This window comes from Euprymna scolopes, chromosome 18 (genome assembly GCF_053919585.1).
Source record: "Euprymna scolopes isolate OS-2025 chromosome 18, ASM5391958v1, whole genome shotgun sequence".
In the NCBI taxonomy this organism is placed as follows: Eukaryota; Metazoa; Mollusca; class Cephalopoda; order Sepiida; family Sepiolidae; genus Euprymna; species Euprymna scolopes.
In genome coordinates, this window is record NC_136499.1 from 15,888,122 (window position 1) to 15,902,671 (window position 14,550).

The window sequence follows — 14,550 nt, forward strand, 5'->3', positions numbered from 1 at the left end:
TTACTAAATACTGAAAGGATTCTTTGTTTTTTCATTAATAATTTCCCCCGTTCCTTAACTTTTGGACGCCTGTAATTTAATTAAATTTATTTATATGTAAAAAAAACTAATATGTATTCAAAATCAAAAATAAAAAAAAAATTATTTTTTATTTAACTACCATTATTTAACATTGGAAAATTCAATTTTTTTTCCCTTTTTCATAAATAAAGTTAGAAATCATTAAAAAAAAAAAAAATGATTGACCGTTCCTAAACTTTTGGACGCTACTGTATGTTAATACTTCTGACTTTCAATACTTATAAATTTCACTGGATAACATGTTAGAAAAGTATCAGTAGCTTTTTTAAGAGTCGACTAATGTGCAGAATTACTTCAATCATGTTCATATGTGACTTATACAGCTGAATACATTTCTTTTTAAAGTACATTCCCTAGGATGCCTTCGTTTTTAGGTTTTTTTTTTTTTTTTTTTTTTTTTTTTTTTTTACAAAGGCATCACCACATTATCAAGGCCCAGAGGCCACTCAAGGATAAGGGTTAAAGAGTGTACAGTAGAAATTGGACAATATAGTAATCATTAGTAATGAAAATTTGGCAAATTTAATAACCTATATGGAACGGCCCATCAAGAACTTATTTACTTTAGACTTGAAGACAACCATATTGTAGTCAGCCGGAAAGCAGGAAAACGGAAGACAATTTCACAGGCGTGCAGTTCTAAGAAAGAAGCTTTGTTCATGGAATCTACGTTTAGGTTTAGGCACAGATAAAGAGTGGGGGAAATTATTGATAGTGTTTACAGCTAGACGAGTGTTTCTTGTGAAAGTTTGGCGAGGGGGGACCATAGATTGAAGCTCAGTTGAACACTTTCCATGAAAATAACGATACATCAGAGACAAACTCGCAACATCTCTTCTGTGAGATAGAGGTTGCAAGGAGGAGAAAAGGACATCTCCTACGAGGCTACGAAGTCTATTTTGAACTCTATCAAGGCAGGACAAGTCCTTTCTAGCAGCTCCTGCCCAGATGTGGCAACAGTATTCCATCCTTGGACGTACCTGGCTCTTATATAGATAGAGAATAGCATCAGCAGTGAGATATCTACTGGATCGATAGAAAGATCCCATCATTTTTCCAGCAGCCTTGGCAACAGATTTGATATACGTGTTCCATTTAAGATCAGGAGTAATGGTCAAGCCCAGAAACTTGTCAAAACTTGAGGCCTCCTGAAGACGAGAGCCATTCATTTCAATTGATGACAAATGTGGATTAGAATGTTGATGATGTAAAGAGAGAAGCTTGGTTTTAGATGCATTAAAAGTAACCAGCCACTCCTTTCCCCATTGTACTACGTGCTCAAGATCAGAGGAGAGAGAATTGGAGAGAACTTGGTCGTTTACTGTCTTAGATGTGGTACCATAAATGGTAGTGTCGTCAGCATAAATGTCTACAAATGATGTAAGGATATGATTTGGAAGATCATTAATGTAGATCAGGAAAAGAGTTGGGCCCAGGATGGATCCCTGAGGGACACCGGCATTAATACTGTGAGCTTCTGATTTTTGCCCCTCAACTACTACTCTTATGAACCTATCAGAAAGAAATGATTTAATAATTGAGAAGACTTAGGTAGAGAGAGATGTTCACCTTTATTAGATAAGTGTTGTTCTAAAAGTAATGCCTCCTATTTTTATTCCGCCTGAATGAATCGGAAGCAATTACAAATTGTATTGTTATGATGACTGAAGTTATGCATTCATCACCTGAAAATTTCATCTCTCTATTGCAAATATTAACTATGTGAGATTCTAAAGAAAGCAACTCTTGTCATGGAGGTGCATCAGAAGCAAATATGTGTCATTGAATTCCTTGCAAAAATGCATTGAGAATGGTGGTGACTATGTAGAAATATAAATTCTGGAGCACAAAAAGTTGCTTGTTTTAATGGTATTACTCCTGTCTTTGTAACTCTTTAACTTTTTGAGTTAAAAAAAGTAGATTTTATTTTTGGAAGCCCAGCGATCGTTCATCACTGGCAAAAGTGCATTCGTAGTGACTATCTTTCTCTTTCTGTTTTGCTTCCTGTTCTTCTCTGTGTCTGAGGGTTGGAACTTCTGTCATGTTTGGCAATGACATAGGAGATTGAAGCAAATTTTTATCAATGTATACTCTTCCTAAGACCAATCCCTCCGAGGGGACAGGTATTTTGTCGAGACCTCATCTCGTCACAGTTCTCCACTAACTCTAGCTGGTCTGTTGTCAAGAAGCTGATCATCTGCACAACTACGCTGTTATGTATGAAAAGTAAATTCTGGAATAAAAAAGATTACTTGTTTTAATGGTACCACTCTCATCTTTGTTTGGGTTTTAAAACAAAAAGGTTTTACTTTTGGAATGACCTTCATATACATACAACACACATAGCTATATAGATAAAAAAACAAAACAAAATTTTTTACTAGAGCTGATGGCTAATTCAGTAAATCTGTTGCCAGAGAAGTGGTATTGGTACCCCGATTTATCAGAGAGGGACCTATGTTTTCAATTGCGTTCATGTGTCCGTTATCCTGGAGCATTGTCAGATAACCGTCCATTAGTTTTTCCTTAAATTTTGCCACAAATTGTATTTCATTAAATAGATGTGCACAGTAAAAAAATATTTTTTGCGAAAATTCCTGTTGCATCTCCAGTGGTTCAAAAGAGATCAAAATTGCCCCAAAATGGCCAAAAATGATGCACTTTGCCCCATAACTTTTGATCCATGCATTAAATTTTTGTGAAACTTAGCCAAAATGTGGAGCCCATTGTTTTTAATATAAATCCAGTATGGGTGACCCTAGTAAAATTCTGGTTCGTGTCTCCGGGGACTTTTAGTGCTAAAAACACCCCTTTTTTGTGACTTTTTTTTTTTTTTTTTTCATATTTCTCCACAAAAACTTGATATGTTTGACTATATAGTAGTTTTTCACGGTGGTCAACTCAAATATACATGTATTAAGGCCTGAAACAGCACCGTTATCCATTTACACTGGGATTCAGCATCTCCAGGGGCTCGAAAGAGGTAAAAAATGCCCCAAAATGGCCAAAAATTACACTTTTTGCCCCATAGCGTTTGATCCATCCATTAGATTTTCCTGAAACTTGGCCAAAATGTGGAGGCCATTGTTCTTAATATAAATTCAGTCTGGGTGACCCTGGCAAAATTCTGGTTTGCATCCCTCTGAGACTTTTAGGGCTAAAAAAACATGCCTTTCTGCAGCTCTTTTTTCATATTACATATATTTTCATAACTTTTGCCCCATCTATTAGATTTTTCTGAGACTTGGCGAAAATGTGAAGGCAACGTTGGCCCTTCACACTTCTCACATTCATCATTTCTTCATTATTTTTTTGTGGCATCATCTCGCATGCAGCACCACAGGGGGACCACGCATGTGTTGCTTGTTATAATGAAAGGGAAAAAGTGCATTGAAAAATGAGTATGCCTAGCTTTTAATTTAACTCCTCACAAAATGAAATCTCAAATATGAAATTTAAATTAACTTTGGCTAGAGAAAAATTTTAAAAGTAATTTGCCTTTTGTACCAGAAGGTTCTTTCATAGATTATTTCAATGATTAATAACAAGCTGATTCGATTGTTTTCTGTTCAATGAAATGTAAGGAAATAAATTTGGATAGGTTTAAAGTTGTATTTTAATAATAATTCAGTCGTTTTTTTTTGGGTTTTTTTTAAGTTAATAACAGAAACTTAAACTGTAAGAAATGCATAAAACTCTCACACTAATGTTTATTTCAAATGTTTGATTGGATGATTGTTTTGATTTATTATTTTACATTTTGATTTAATTGTAAGCAAACAAAACATAATATTAGCGAATTCCACTATTTTGTACGAACTTTTGAATTCCAACCATTTATTAATAACAAGGTGATTCAACTGTTTTCAATAAAATGTAAGCAAATAAATTTTAACAGGTTTAAACTATAAATGTATGTTAATGACAATTGAGTCATTTTTTATTTGATGAACACACAAGCATCACATGCACACAGGCATTGGATTTTATACAGAAAGATATTAAGAAATGCAAACGAAAGTTAAAGAAATTACTAAACTAAATAAATCAATAGCAAGATTCAAAATATATTTTCATGAAAACATTAAAAAATGAAATAGTTTTCAAAATAATATTCACAGATTTTGTGATAATTTTATGAAGAATTTATTTCATGGAGATTAATTGGTAACTTTTGCATTTTACAATCTCCACTTCTGCACTTATGTTTTACTGAAACTAGACATCAATAAAGTTTGAGTTTGGACATCTTTGTCTAAATCACAGTGATTTTTAATCACAAAGAAACTCTAAATATAAACAGGAAGGTTGCAGTACAAATGTCAGAATGAAGAAGCATTCATATGAAGATCTGACATCAAAAAATAATTGTCAGGATAAAAAGGTTGAAGTGCGTGCACACTAATACCAGCCAGAAACACACAACTGTTTTGCTCTCGAAATTAATACTGTCTGATCATAAGAAAGCAACGCTCTTTATAGTAAACTGAATTTTTTGATTATTCAGAATGAACTGGGTCGAGTGAAAAATTTGCATATTCTATTGTCTATAAAAACATTCATCATAATTGGGGTTTTCTGAACAGTAAACAAACTTTCATGGTATCATCGTGATTTTCAGAATGCTACCTCTGTGAATTAAAAAATGATATTCTTCAAAATTCTGTGTAGATTCCAGAGTTCGATAAGATAAACCTGAAAAAAGTCGGAGGTTATATCAGCTGAAACGTAAAAATAACATTCAAGATGAGAACAGTAGTTAAAGTAATTGAAACAATCAAAATTATCAATACTCATCTCAAAAATTCTGAAACGGACTAAAATCTATTCTCTTTCCTCCTTCCTTTCTCTCTCTCTTCTTTCTATGTCTCCCACCCCCACTCATTATCACTTGTGTCTTTCTCATTTATTTTGTACAATTTTTAAGATACCATCACTTGTTAATGAGAAATCTTTTGATAATAAAGACGAAATAATAAAATCTTATCATACAAGTTATTTTCATTGTATTGTTTTTGGTGAATCTACTTTTTCTATTCATCAAGCATCCCATCGACAAACTCAACAAGCAGCCTAATTCTATCCCTATCCTGTAGAGATCCCTAGATGCAGTAAAGCCTTTGACTCGAATAACATTTTTCCTTGGACTGCTGCACTTTGGAATTCCCTCCCAGGCCCATGCTACCCTAACTATTGATATTCATGTGTAATGTGAACAGACATCTCACTACCCAACTCCATAAATAATATTCCTGCAAATCTGGTCCCAAGTAGTAGCCCCTCATGATTAAGTGACCCTGTGCCATGTTTGGGGTGAAACTACAAAAAAAAAAAAGCATTTTAGTATAAATTGTTACTATTACAGTATTTTAGAACGTTTGTAATTTATTGAAATTACAAGATGCTGTTTCTGAACTTTCATGGTATCATCTCGATTTCCAGGACTTGATATTAAGTTGTATGTCGTTCAATGCTATTGATTTGATGTATTCTTATTTGATTTAATTTGATTGGTGTACTCTTATTAACAGCTCATTCTGTAGCCCTTATTCTATATTTTCTTCGATTACACACTTTAATCCATAAGGCATCATCATTTTCGTTTAGATTTGGTATGAATATTTTAATGAATTGTTTTTTTTTTTTTTTGTATTTTCTTTTAGGATGCTTTAATATTGGCTGGTTGGAGAAAATTGGTGCTTCTAGATCTCAAAGAAGGAACACTTCTTGCTTCTCATACATTACCCTGTCATCCGACTGCTCCGCTTGTTGTCGGAGATTTCAATAATGATGGTTGGAACGACTTTATTCTTACTTGCAAATTGGGGTAAGTAAATTTGATATCATTTTGAATGTTTGCAGTAATTTAAAAAAAAAAAACGTTTTGTTTTAAGTTTATTAAATTTTTTGTGCAGATAAATTCTTTTATTAAAATTGGTTGAAATGGACTCCTCCACCCTTACCTCCAAAATGTTTTAAAAATCAAATCTTTTATAAAAGTTGAGTGATGCTGAACCTGGTCATATTTATACGGTTGAAGATTTGGGAATTCTACGTTGTGTAAGCAAATAATCTACCTGGATGTATAAATATATACGAGTTTGACTATGAAGAATAACAGGCAACAGACTAGTGTGTTGTTGTCATGAAGATTTTTTAGGTCATTTAATGTTATATGATCAGAGTAAGCATTAACTATTTCAGATGAGAATTGAATTACCACCACCACTACTACTACTACTACTGATGATATTTTCAGAATAATTATTGAAGTAGAAATGAAATAAATGACATTCCACCATCTTGTTTTGTTGTTGAAACTAAAGTTTCGTTCTAATTCGAAATTTCCAAATAAATGCCACATTCTGGTTAATCAACACTTTAATTTTTGGATGCTTTTCCTATTGCATGCATAAAGAGAAAGAATCACTCAAACACAATAAAGAAAAAAAAGACATGGCATTCATCCGTGGCAGGTTGAGCTGGCTTCCTCCGAAAGAGGAAATGTCATGGGAATATTAAATTCACAGCCGGTTTCCAGTTGCTGGTATATTCTGATAAGGAAAGTTGATGTTAGCATTTGCAGTTCTTGCTTGCCAATGTAGTGCTCGATTAATGCCTTTCATTGCAGTATTTAACTAGGCCAGTTTGTGATCAGCATTGTTAGTAGGCTGCAACTAATAGACATCTTACAACATGGCTCCATCTTTTTTTTTATAGGCCTCCCATCATTAGTGAACTGGTGTTGACTCATGCGTGAATTTTCATTGCCACACCATTCTCCTTGTCTGTTTCTGCAAAAACAGGACTACTCTTGTTGTGGTAGGTGATGCGTGTCAGAATGGAGTTCATTTTTTTTTTTTTTTTTTTTTTTTTTTTTGTGTGTGATAAAATCAGCACCGAGAATGGAATTACCACCACCTACTACTACTGATGATGATCTCAGAATAATAATTATTGAAGTAGAAATTAAATAAATTGCATTCCACCATCTTGTTTTATTGTTGAAACTGAAGTTTCATTCTAAATTGAAATTTCCAAATAAACACCACATTCTGGTTAATTAACACTTTAATTCTTCGACACTCTTCCTATTGAATCCCAGCTGTATGTATAAAGAGAAAGAATCCATCAAACACAACAAAAAAGACATGGCATTCATCCGAGGCGGGTTAAACCACCTTCCTCCAAAAGAGGAAGTGTCATAGGAATATTAAATTCACAGGCGGTCTCCAGTCACTTGTATATCGGGGAAGTTGATGTTAGGGTCTTGCCGTTCTTGCTTGCAGGTGATAAGGCCTTCTCTCATACAGCATCTGGCATTCTCAAATGTTCACCATCTGATACTGACTATGCTTAACTTTGGTGATATAATTAGAACCAGTGTGTGAATGTGATTGCGCTATGTATACTATAATTTTTTTTTTTTTCTTTATTACATTTTCACCTCAAACAAGGCGCATTGCAACTTTGGTGTAGGGGGCTACTATCAGGGACATGAGCTACTGGGATACTATGTAGGGAGTTGGGCAGCAAGATGTCGGTTCACGTTACACTTGAGCTTCTGCATGTCAGTACAGTTGGGGAAGCAGGGACCCGGAAGGGAATTCCAAAGTCTAGTGGTTTTGGGGAAGAAACTACTGGAGTAGAAAGCTCTCTTATATCTAGGGATCTTACCTGTGAAGGGGTGGGATTTTGCTTCTTGTCAGGTTTGTCGAGGGTATTTACGTCGTGGAGAGGCACAAGTGCTTGCAGTTCGTCAAAGCATTCACCATTAAAATACTTGTAGAACAGGCAGAGGGATGCAACATTACGTCGATGGGACATAGGGAGCATAGATACTCATCTCAGAGGCAATTTAGTCAGGGAGATCATTTATGAATATTAGGAATAATAAAGGTCCAAGGATAGACCCCTGAGGTACTCCCGCATTTATGTCATATTGTTTGGATGTACGACTGTCGAGGACAATAATATATATGAAATGTGGAGAAATTAAAATATCATATTTAAACATATTTTACTATTGTGCAAAGTTCCCCCCACCCGCTAGTGTATATATATATATATATATATTTTTTTTTTTTAGAAAGTTTAGATAAGTTATTGGTACCATCGGTTTTAAACCTGATAATAGGAGACCATTTTTGATACCCATATTAAGCTCTCTTCAGCCGATACTCTCTCTCTCTCTCTCTCTATATATATATATATATATATATATATATATATATGTGTGTGTGTATATATTGATTTGCCACTGAGATGGGGCATCCTAAGTGAGGAATTCAGCAGTAAAATAGATTTTTACATTACATTTACCTTTCTACATGTCTGTAGAATTGGGGAAATAGGGAGCTGGGAGTAAATTCTAAAGGCTAGCAGTTTGAAGAAGCTGTTAGATTAGAAAGTTTTCTCGTATCTAAGGAATGAATTGGATTTATTTGATTGTCAGGTGTATTTACATTGAGGAGCCACCAGAGCAGCAAGTATGTTGTAGCACATTCTATTGAAATACTTGTAAAAGCACAGGGATGCAACAATTCTACCAGAATACTGGCAAGTATGATAGATATTCTAGTACAGTAGAAGTAGCCTATTTGTTAGCAGCAGCTGTGGCAGTATCTTCCATGTATTTGTTCTAATTCATATTACCTGTGAATGGTAGGCCGAGGAGTTTAAATATTGAACTCTCTTGTTAGCCTGTATTTGGGTTAAGGTGAACTGGGAAAACATTCATTCTGATGTCTGATCCGTCAACTATCAAATATAAAAGAGGACGATATTTTTTTGTAGCCTTTTATAATAATTTATATAATTTCATAGTTTTTGTCCCCCGACAAACGAAGGATTGGACCTAGTAATTCACTCCTGTTCGTTTGTTTGCACTTTTCTCAATAACCATGCCTTGGATTTTAAAAAAATTTTGCACAAATATTAGTCATGGTGAAAGTAAATTTTTGCCAGAACAGATTTTCTGAGATAACTCGGGTTGCCCTGCCTAGAGCCTGTTATAGATGTAAAATTGCCCCAAAATCGTTTATCTGTTCATACTTTTCTCAATAAGCACTCCTTGAAGTTTTGGGGAAATGTTGCACAAACATTAGTCATGATAAAAGTAAATTTTTCACTCATGGAGGGGGACCCTGCATGCTCAGCTTGTTTATTCTATGTTTGCATCTATCCCAGTTTGACACAAGTTTCTGAACACTCTCTTGTGCATGTATTACATAATATTTCTATAATCGAGTAAAAAGATATGTGTGTACTATATCGTATGAATGTGTGTATTACATCATTTGAAATTGGATACCCCTGGAAAATACGCCACTATAAAAAATGAGTTAAAATACTTATGACCAACCATTGTTTCACTTTAGCCCAGTGATTTCTAACTACTGTGCCATAGCACATTAGTGTACCACAGAATGCTTAATGATATGCCTTGAAAAGGTTATAAGTAAAAGTTACGAGTTCTTATGGGTAGAAAACAGCTTTCGTATTGTTATAACCGGAAGTTTCACTATTTATTATTTATTATTAACTGCAAACGTTAGTATTAACTATTTATTTCAGTTTTTAATTTATATTTTATTTTATTTAATGATGGATTTTCTCCTCCAAGGATGTACTGATATCTAGCAAGTTGATTTTAAACATTGCATAAAGATTCGATAATTCTATTTATTTTCAGTTAGTGAGCAGTATATATCTCCATACTTTCCCTTAAACACGTCAATTGGACTTATATTAAGTATGATACGTAATATTATCATTTTTTTTTTTAATGGAGGGTAGATAATGCATTGTGGATGCATTATCGACAGCTCCCATTATTTATTTTTGAAAATGACGTTTAACACTCCTTTTTGCAGTTAGTGGTTCATAATTATTGCCTTTTGAAAATGCTATGCATTAGATATTGAACATCAAATTACTTTTAAATATGTAAACTTAGGTAAATGAGAGTGTGAAGCTTCACAAAAATTAAGGCAAATAGACAAAACTAAATTTTATTTAAAACAAGTGACATCACTCTAACAGAAAACGTGATGTTTGGAAAAGTATTAAGCACTTTTTATGAACACCTATTTAAATATCAATTTTTTTTTTTAGTAAAGCTGATAAATTGTTCGCACAAATTTTGGATGAATTCAATTTTTATTTACATTTACATTTCTTGTCCTTTTTCTACCGAGTGACACATTATTTTGTTTTTAAACTTTCCAGTTTGAGACGTTTTTTTTTATTTCTTAACTGCACTGTGTGAGATGTCATTTTATATGAATATTAGCATAATAATGAAAATAGATGAAAAAAAACTAGGCATGTTATTTTTATACATATGCTAGCAGGCCACCTGGCATTGCCCTGTCGTAAAATATGGATAAATATCATATTTTGATTAATGCAGAATTCTTGTTATAAACAGAAATACTGTAGGCATTAAACGTAATATCAAATTCCTTTAAAAAAACACAGTAAGAAACTGAGACATGTGCATGTGAGTATTATGTTTTTATCTAAACAGTTCACTTCTTTTAAATAAAAACAAAGTACTCAAGCTGAGATTGAAACCAAAACCTGAAGACAGTGAGTCAAGTACGATAACCATTAGGCCAGTTTGATATGATTTTTATGTTGCATAGCAGGGGGAACATATTGGGGACATGACAGGTTTATATTGTGGACGCATTAATGGAGACTCAGAACAGATGACGATGATAATGGAGACATTTATATCTGCATGGGATGATTCTTGTTAAGACATATAGAGGGGAGGAGATACTTCACTTAGGATGTGGACACATAATACTTGGAAGGGGGTGTACAAAGTTCGTTACAAGATGATAAAAACACATTTAGCTTTTTGTTGTAAGTAATGTTGGAACGATTTCTAAATTTTTCAGATTTCGAATTTGATTCGAGGAAAATGTTGATTAACGATTCCGATTCCAATTCTCGTGAAATTGTTGTTTTGAAATACACCATTATATAATCGAAAGTTTTTTGTGTAGCAAAAACATTTGGCACGGCAAAAAAAGTGGAAATACAATTAAGGGAATTTCGAAAACGATTTGATTTTTTTTTGTAAAATTTCTTTCATTGAAGATAAAGATCAAAACATATTTTAACCATGAATTAAACATGCACCATGAAATTAATAGCAATCATTTTTTTATTTTCTTTTTTCTTTTTTTTTTTTTTATTACATTTTAACCCAAAACAAGGCACATTGCCACTTTGGTGTAGGGGGCTACTATCAGGAGCAGCAACTACTAATGTTGGCATTTGGGCAGCAAGATGTCGGTTCACATTACACTTGAACTTCTGCATGTCAGTACAGTTAGGGAAGCACGAACCTGGAATGGAATTCCAGAGTCTAGCGGTTCTGGGGAAGAAACTACTGGAGTAGAAAGATCTTTTTACATCTAGGGATCTCTACTGTGTGGGGGTGGGATTTAGCTGCCTGTCGGGTTTGTCGAGGGTGTCTACATCGTGGGGGCACAAGTGTCTGCAGTTCGTCAGAGCATTCACCATTAAAATACTTGTAGAACAGGCAGAAGGATGCAATGTTTCATCGATGGGACAGAGGCTGAAGCTTAGATGTCAGTTCAGGGCCTATCAGATTAGCAACTCCCTTTTGAACCTTGTTTAGGAGCGAGAGACTAGCAGCAGATGCACCAGCCCAAATGTGACAACAATAGGTGTCAGTAGTTTTCTAGCACGGTAGAGAGAGCCTACCTTTTTCGCAGCGGCCCTGGCAATGTTTTCAATATAATTGTTCCAACTCATGTTTCCTGTGAACGTTAGGCCAAGCAGTTTGAAAGATGTACTCTCAAACAGGGAGTCACTGGCCATTGCTATTGGTGGGAGAGAAGGTTTCTTGTAGTTATTGAAGGAAACCAGTTTGGTTTTGGCAGCATTGAATGTGACCATCCATTTATGTCCCCATTCCACTACAGATTGGAGGTCATCCTCTAGTGTTTTTGCCATTTCTTTAGTTATGTGTTCATTTGTTTTCCTGTCATGCCTGTTATAGAGCATGGTGTCATCAGTATATATGTACCATCCCGTCTCCGCGTGGAAGTTGTTGTTGTTCTCCTCTGGTCGAGTGGTCAGCGTTGACCGCCTTTGGCGTTGACTCGTTGACAATCGTCCACCGGTCTGCCTTCGCCGTCCGAAACGCAGGCACCAGACAGCTCGAGTTCCTCCAGTGAAGTGACCATACACTGCTCCACCCCACGTTGTGTTTCTTTAAGTGATAAGGCAGCGACGTTTCACCCCTGCAAGGAAGAGGTTAAACACATGAACGACCGGAGACGCTGGCACACTTGTAAAATAAAACAGAACACTGTTTTCTATATGTAGATAATAAAAATCTTTATGCTGTTTCCAATGTTCACATAACTGCACAGTCAAACGAAGGGAGTGAGTGTGTAACTGGTAATATGGCGACTTGGCTGGGTTCCGATCTCAGGGCAGCTTATCTTTGGAAATGATCGGCAACGATTAGGATGGTAAATTCGTTTTCTCAATCTAACCGACCGGGAGGCTGGCTGACCAGTTTGAAAGTGCGCGCAGATCCGAAAAACGGTTTGTTTAAATAAGAAAACCCTGCCTGGCAATTCCTTTCAGATGTCATTTTCTTGCCAAATTACATTACTCAGGGCTCTTATTGTATAGATCTGCTTAGTTAACCGAAACTCTCGGTATGAAGGGGAATTCCCTCTTAATAGTTATTTACGTCATAATCCTAGGGGTGGTCCCCTCACCTCCAACTACCGTGGAGTCGATCCTCTTACTATCACCGGTGACGTATGCTACGGGCTGGTCCTGGTTCTCCAACCACCCTGGAATTAATCCTCTCACTATTCTCAGTGACGTCACCCTGGCGACTCTCTACTTCCACCCTAGATCCTCGGATCGTGTGGGCAAACAGGCGGGGTCTATAATAATACTAATTAATATTTCCTTATCTGATTTCTACAGTGAAATACAGTTTCCCAAAACAACATTATTCAGTGGCCGACATATGGCCATTACCTGTCAACATGCGTCTGCTTATTGCAGCTTCTGGCCGACGAATCTTTTTCCAAAATATCTTTCCAAAACAACATTATCGCAATGGCTCCTCTCCGGCCATTAATTATTATCAACACGGGAACATATGTCTCAGGAAGAACGGAAAAGCCTTTTTCAAAACAGTCATTAACTATAACTTTGCTAACTCAGCATCTGTCTCGTCAAATTCCATTTCCTCGGCCATTCATCTCAATTTCTTATCTTATTTACCCAGGATCGGCAATGACTACCACCATCCAATTCTGTTCTGTACCCAGTCACCCAGCCAAGTAATTACTGTCTGTTAACTCTTCCAGACCAGGGTCCTACCCTAATATTGTCACATATATACCCATCTCAGAGGCAGTTTTGTCAGGGAGGTCATTAATTAGGAACAATAGAGGTCCAAGGCCGCATTTATATCACACTGTTTAGATGTACGACCGTCGAGGACAACCTGGATTTTTCTCTTATCTAAGAAGGATTTAATTATGTTAAGTATTCTACTAGTGATACCTTATGATATAATTTTCCTGAGGAGACCCTCATGCCATACCCTGTCAAAAGCCTTAGATATATCTAGAGCACAGCTCTGCCCTCTCCCGCTTTGTCCAGTGAATGGTATATACATTCAGAGATTACAGTGAGGATGTCTGCTGTGCAATGGGCTTGTCTAAATCCATATTGTTTGTCAGTCAGAAGTTTAGCATCTGTAAGGTGCCGGACTAGAGCATGGTTAATTATGGTCTCAAATATTTTGGCGAAAAGTGGGAGGAGGCTAATGGGGCGATAATTTGATGGGTCAGTTCTTTCGCCAGAATTCTTGAATACTGGTACCACAGAAGCAGTTTTCCAACAGCCTGGAAAGCATAATTCATTAAGGCATTTGTTGTAGAGTTTGGAGAGAACTGCAGCTACTTTGGCAGAGCACTTTTTTAATAGCACAGCTGGGATGAGATCAGGTCCACATGCTTTTGAAGTGTCAAGGTTTTTTATGATAGCGTGTACCTGAGCAGGGGTGATTTTTAGATCGTCTGTGGCGTCTGTCCGCAAAGGAAAGTCAGGCAGGGGTGGTTGGAAGGGTCCAGTGTGGAGTTCAAGGCAAACCGGCTGGCAAGCATATTAGCCTTTTCGGTTGCTGAGCAAACAACCTCGTGATTGTTGGTTAGTGGGGATATTGTTGATTGCCCATTATTTACTACACTGTTGTAGATTTTCCAGAAGTCACGATTTCCTAATTTTTGTGCTCCAATGCGTTTTTAGTGGTTTCAGTAAATTCTCTCTTAGCTGTCGCTATTTCTTTCTTAACATTACTTCTAGCTTCTATATACTTCTGTTTGTTTGAACTGGACTTATGTCGGTTAAATCTGCGGTATGCATGCTGTCTTTGAGCAATGGCAGTTG

At 35.8% G+C, this 14,550-nt stretch overlaps 1 protein-coding gene across 1 annotated transcript in view; it reads left to right on the forward strand.

Annotated features, from left to right (window-relative positions):
• Positions 1-14,550, forward strand: part of LOC145297503 (uncharacterized) — an 87,270-nt gene that overhangs the window by 48,775 nt on the left and 23,945 nt on the right. The window contains exon 9 of the mRNA XM_080143399.1: positions 5,745-5,908. Coding sequence (XP_079999525.1) covers positions 5,745-5,908 — 164 coding nt within the window. The remainder of the gene's footprint in view (positions 1-5,744; positions 5,909-14,550) is intronic.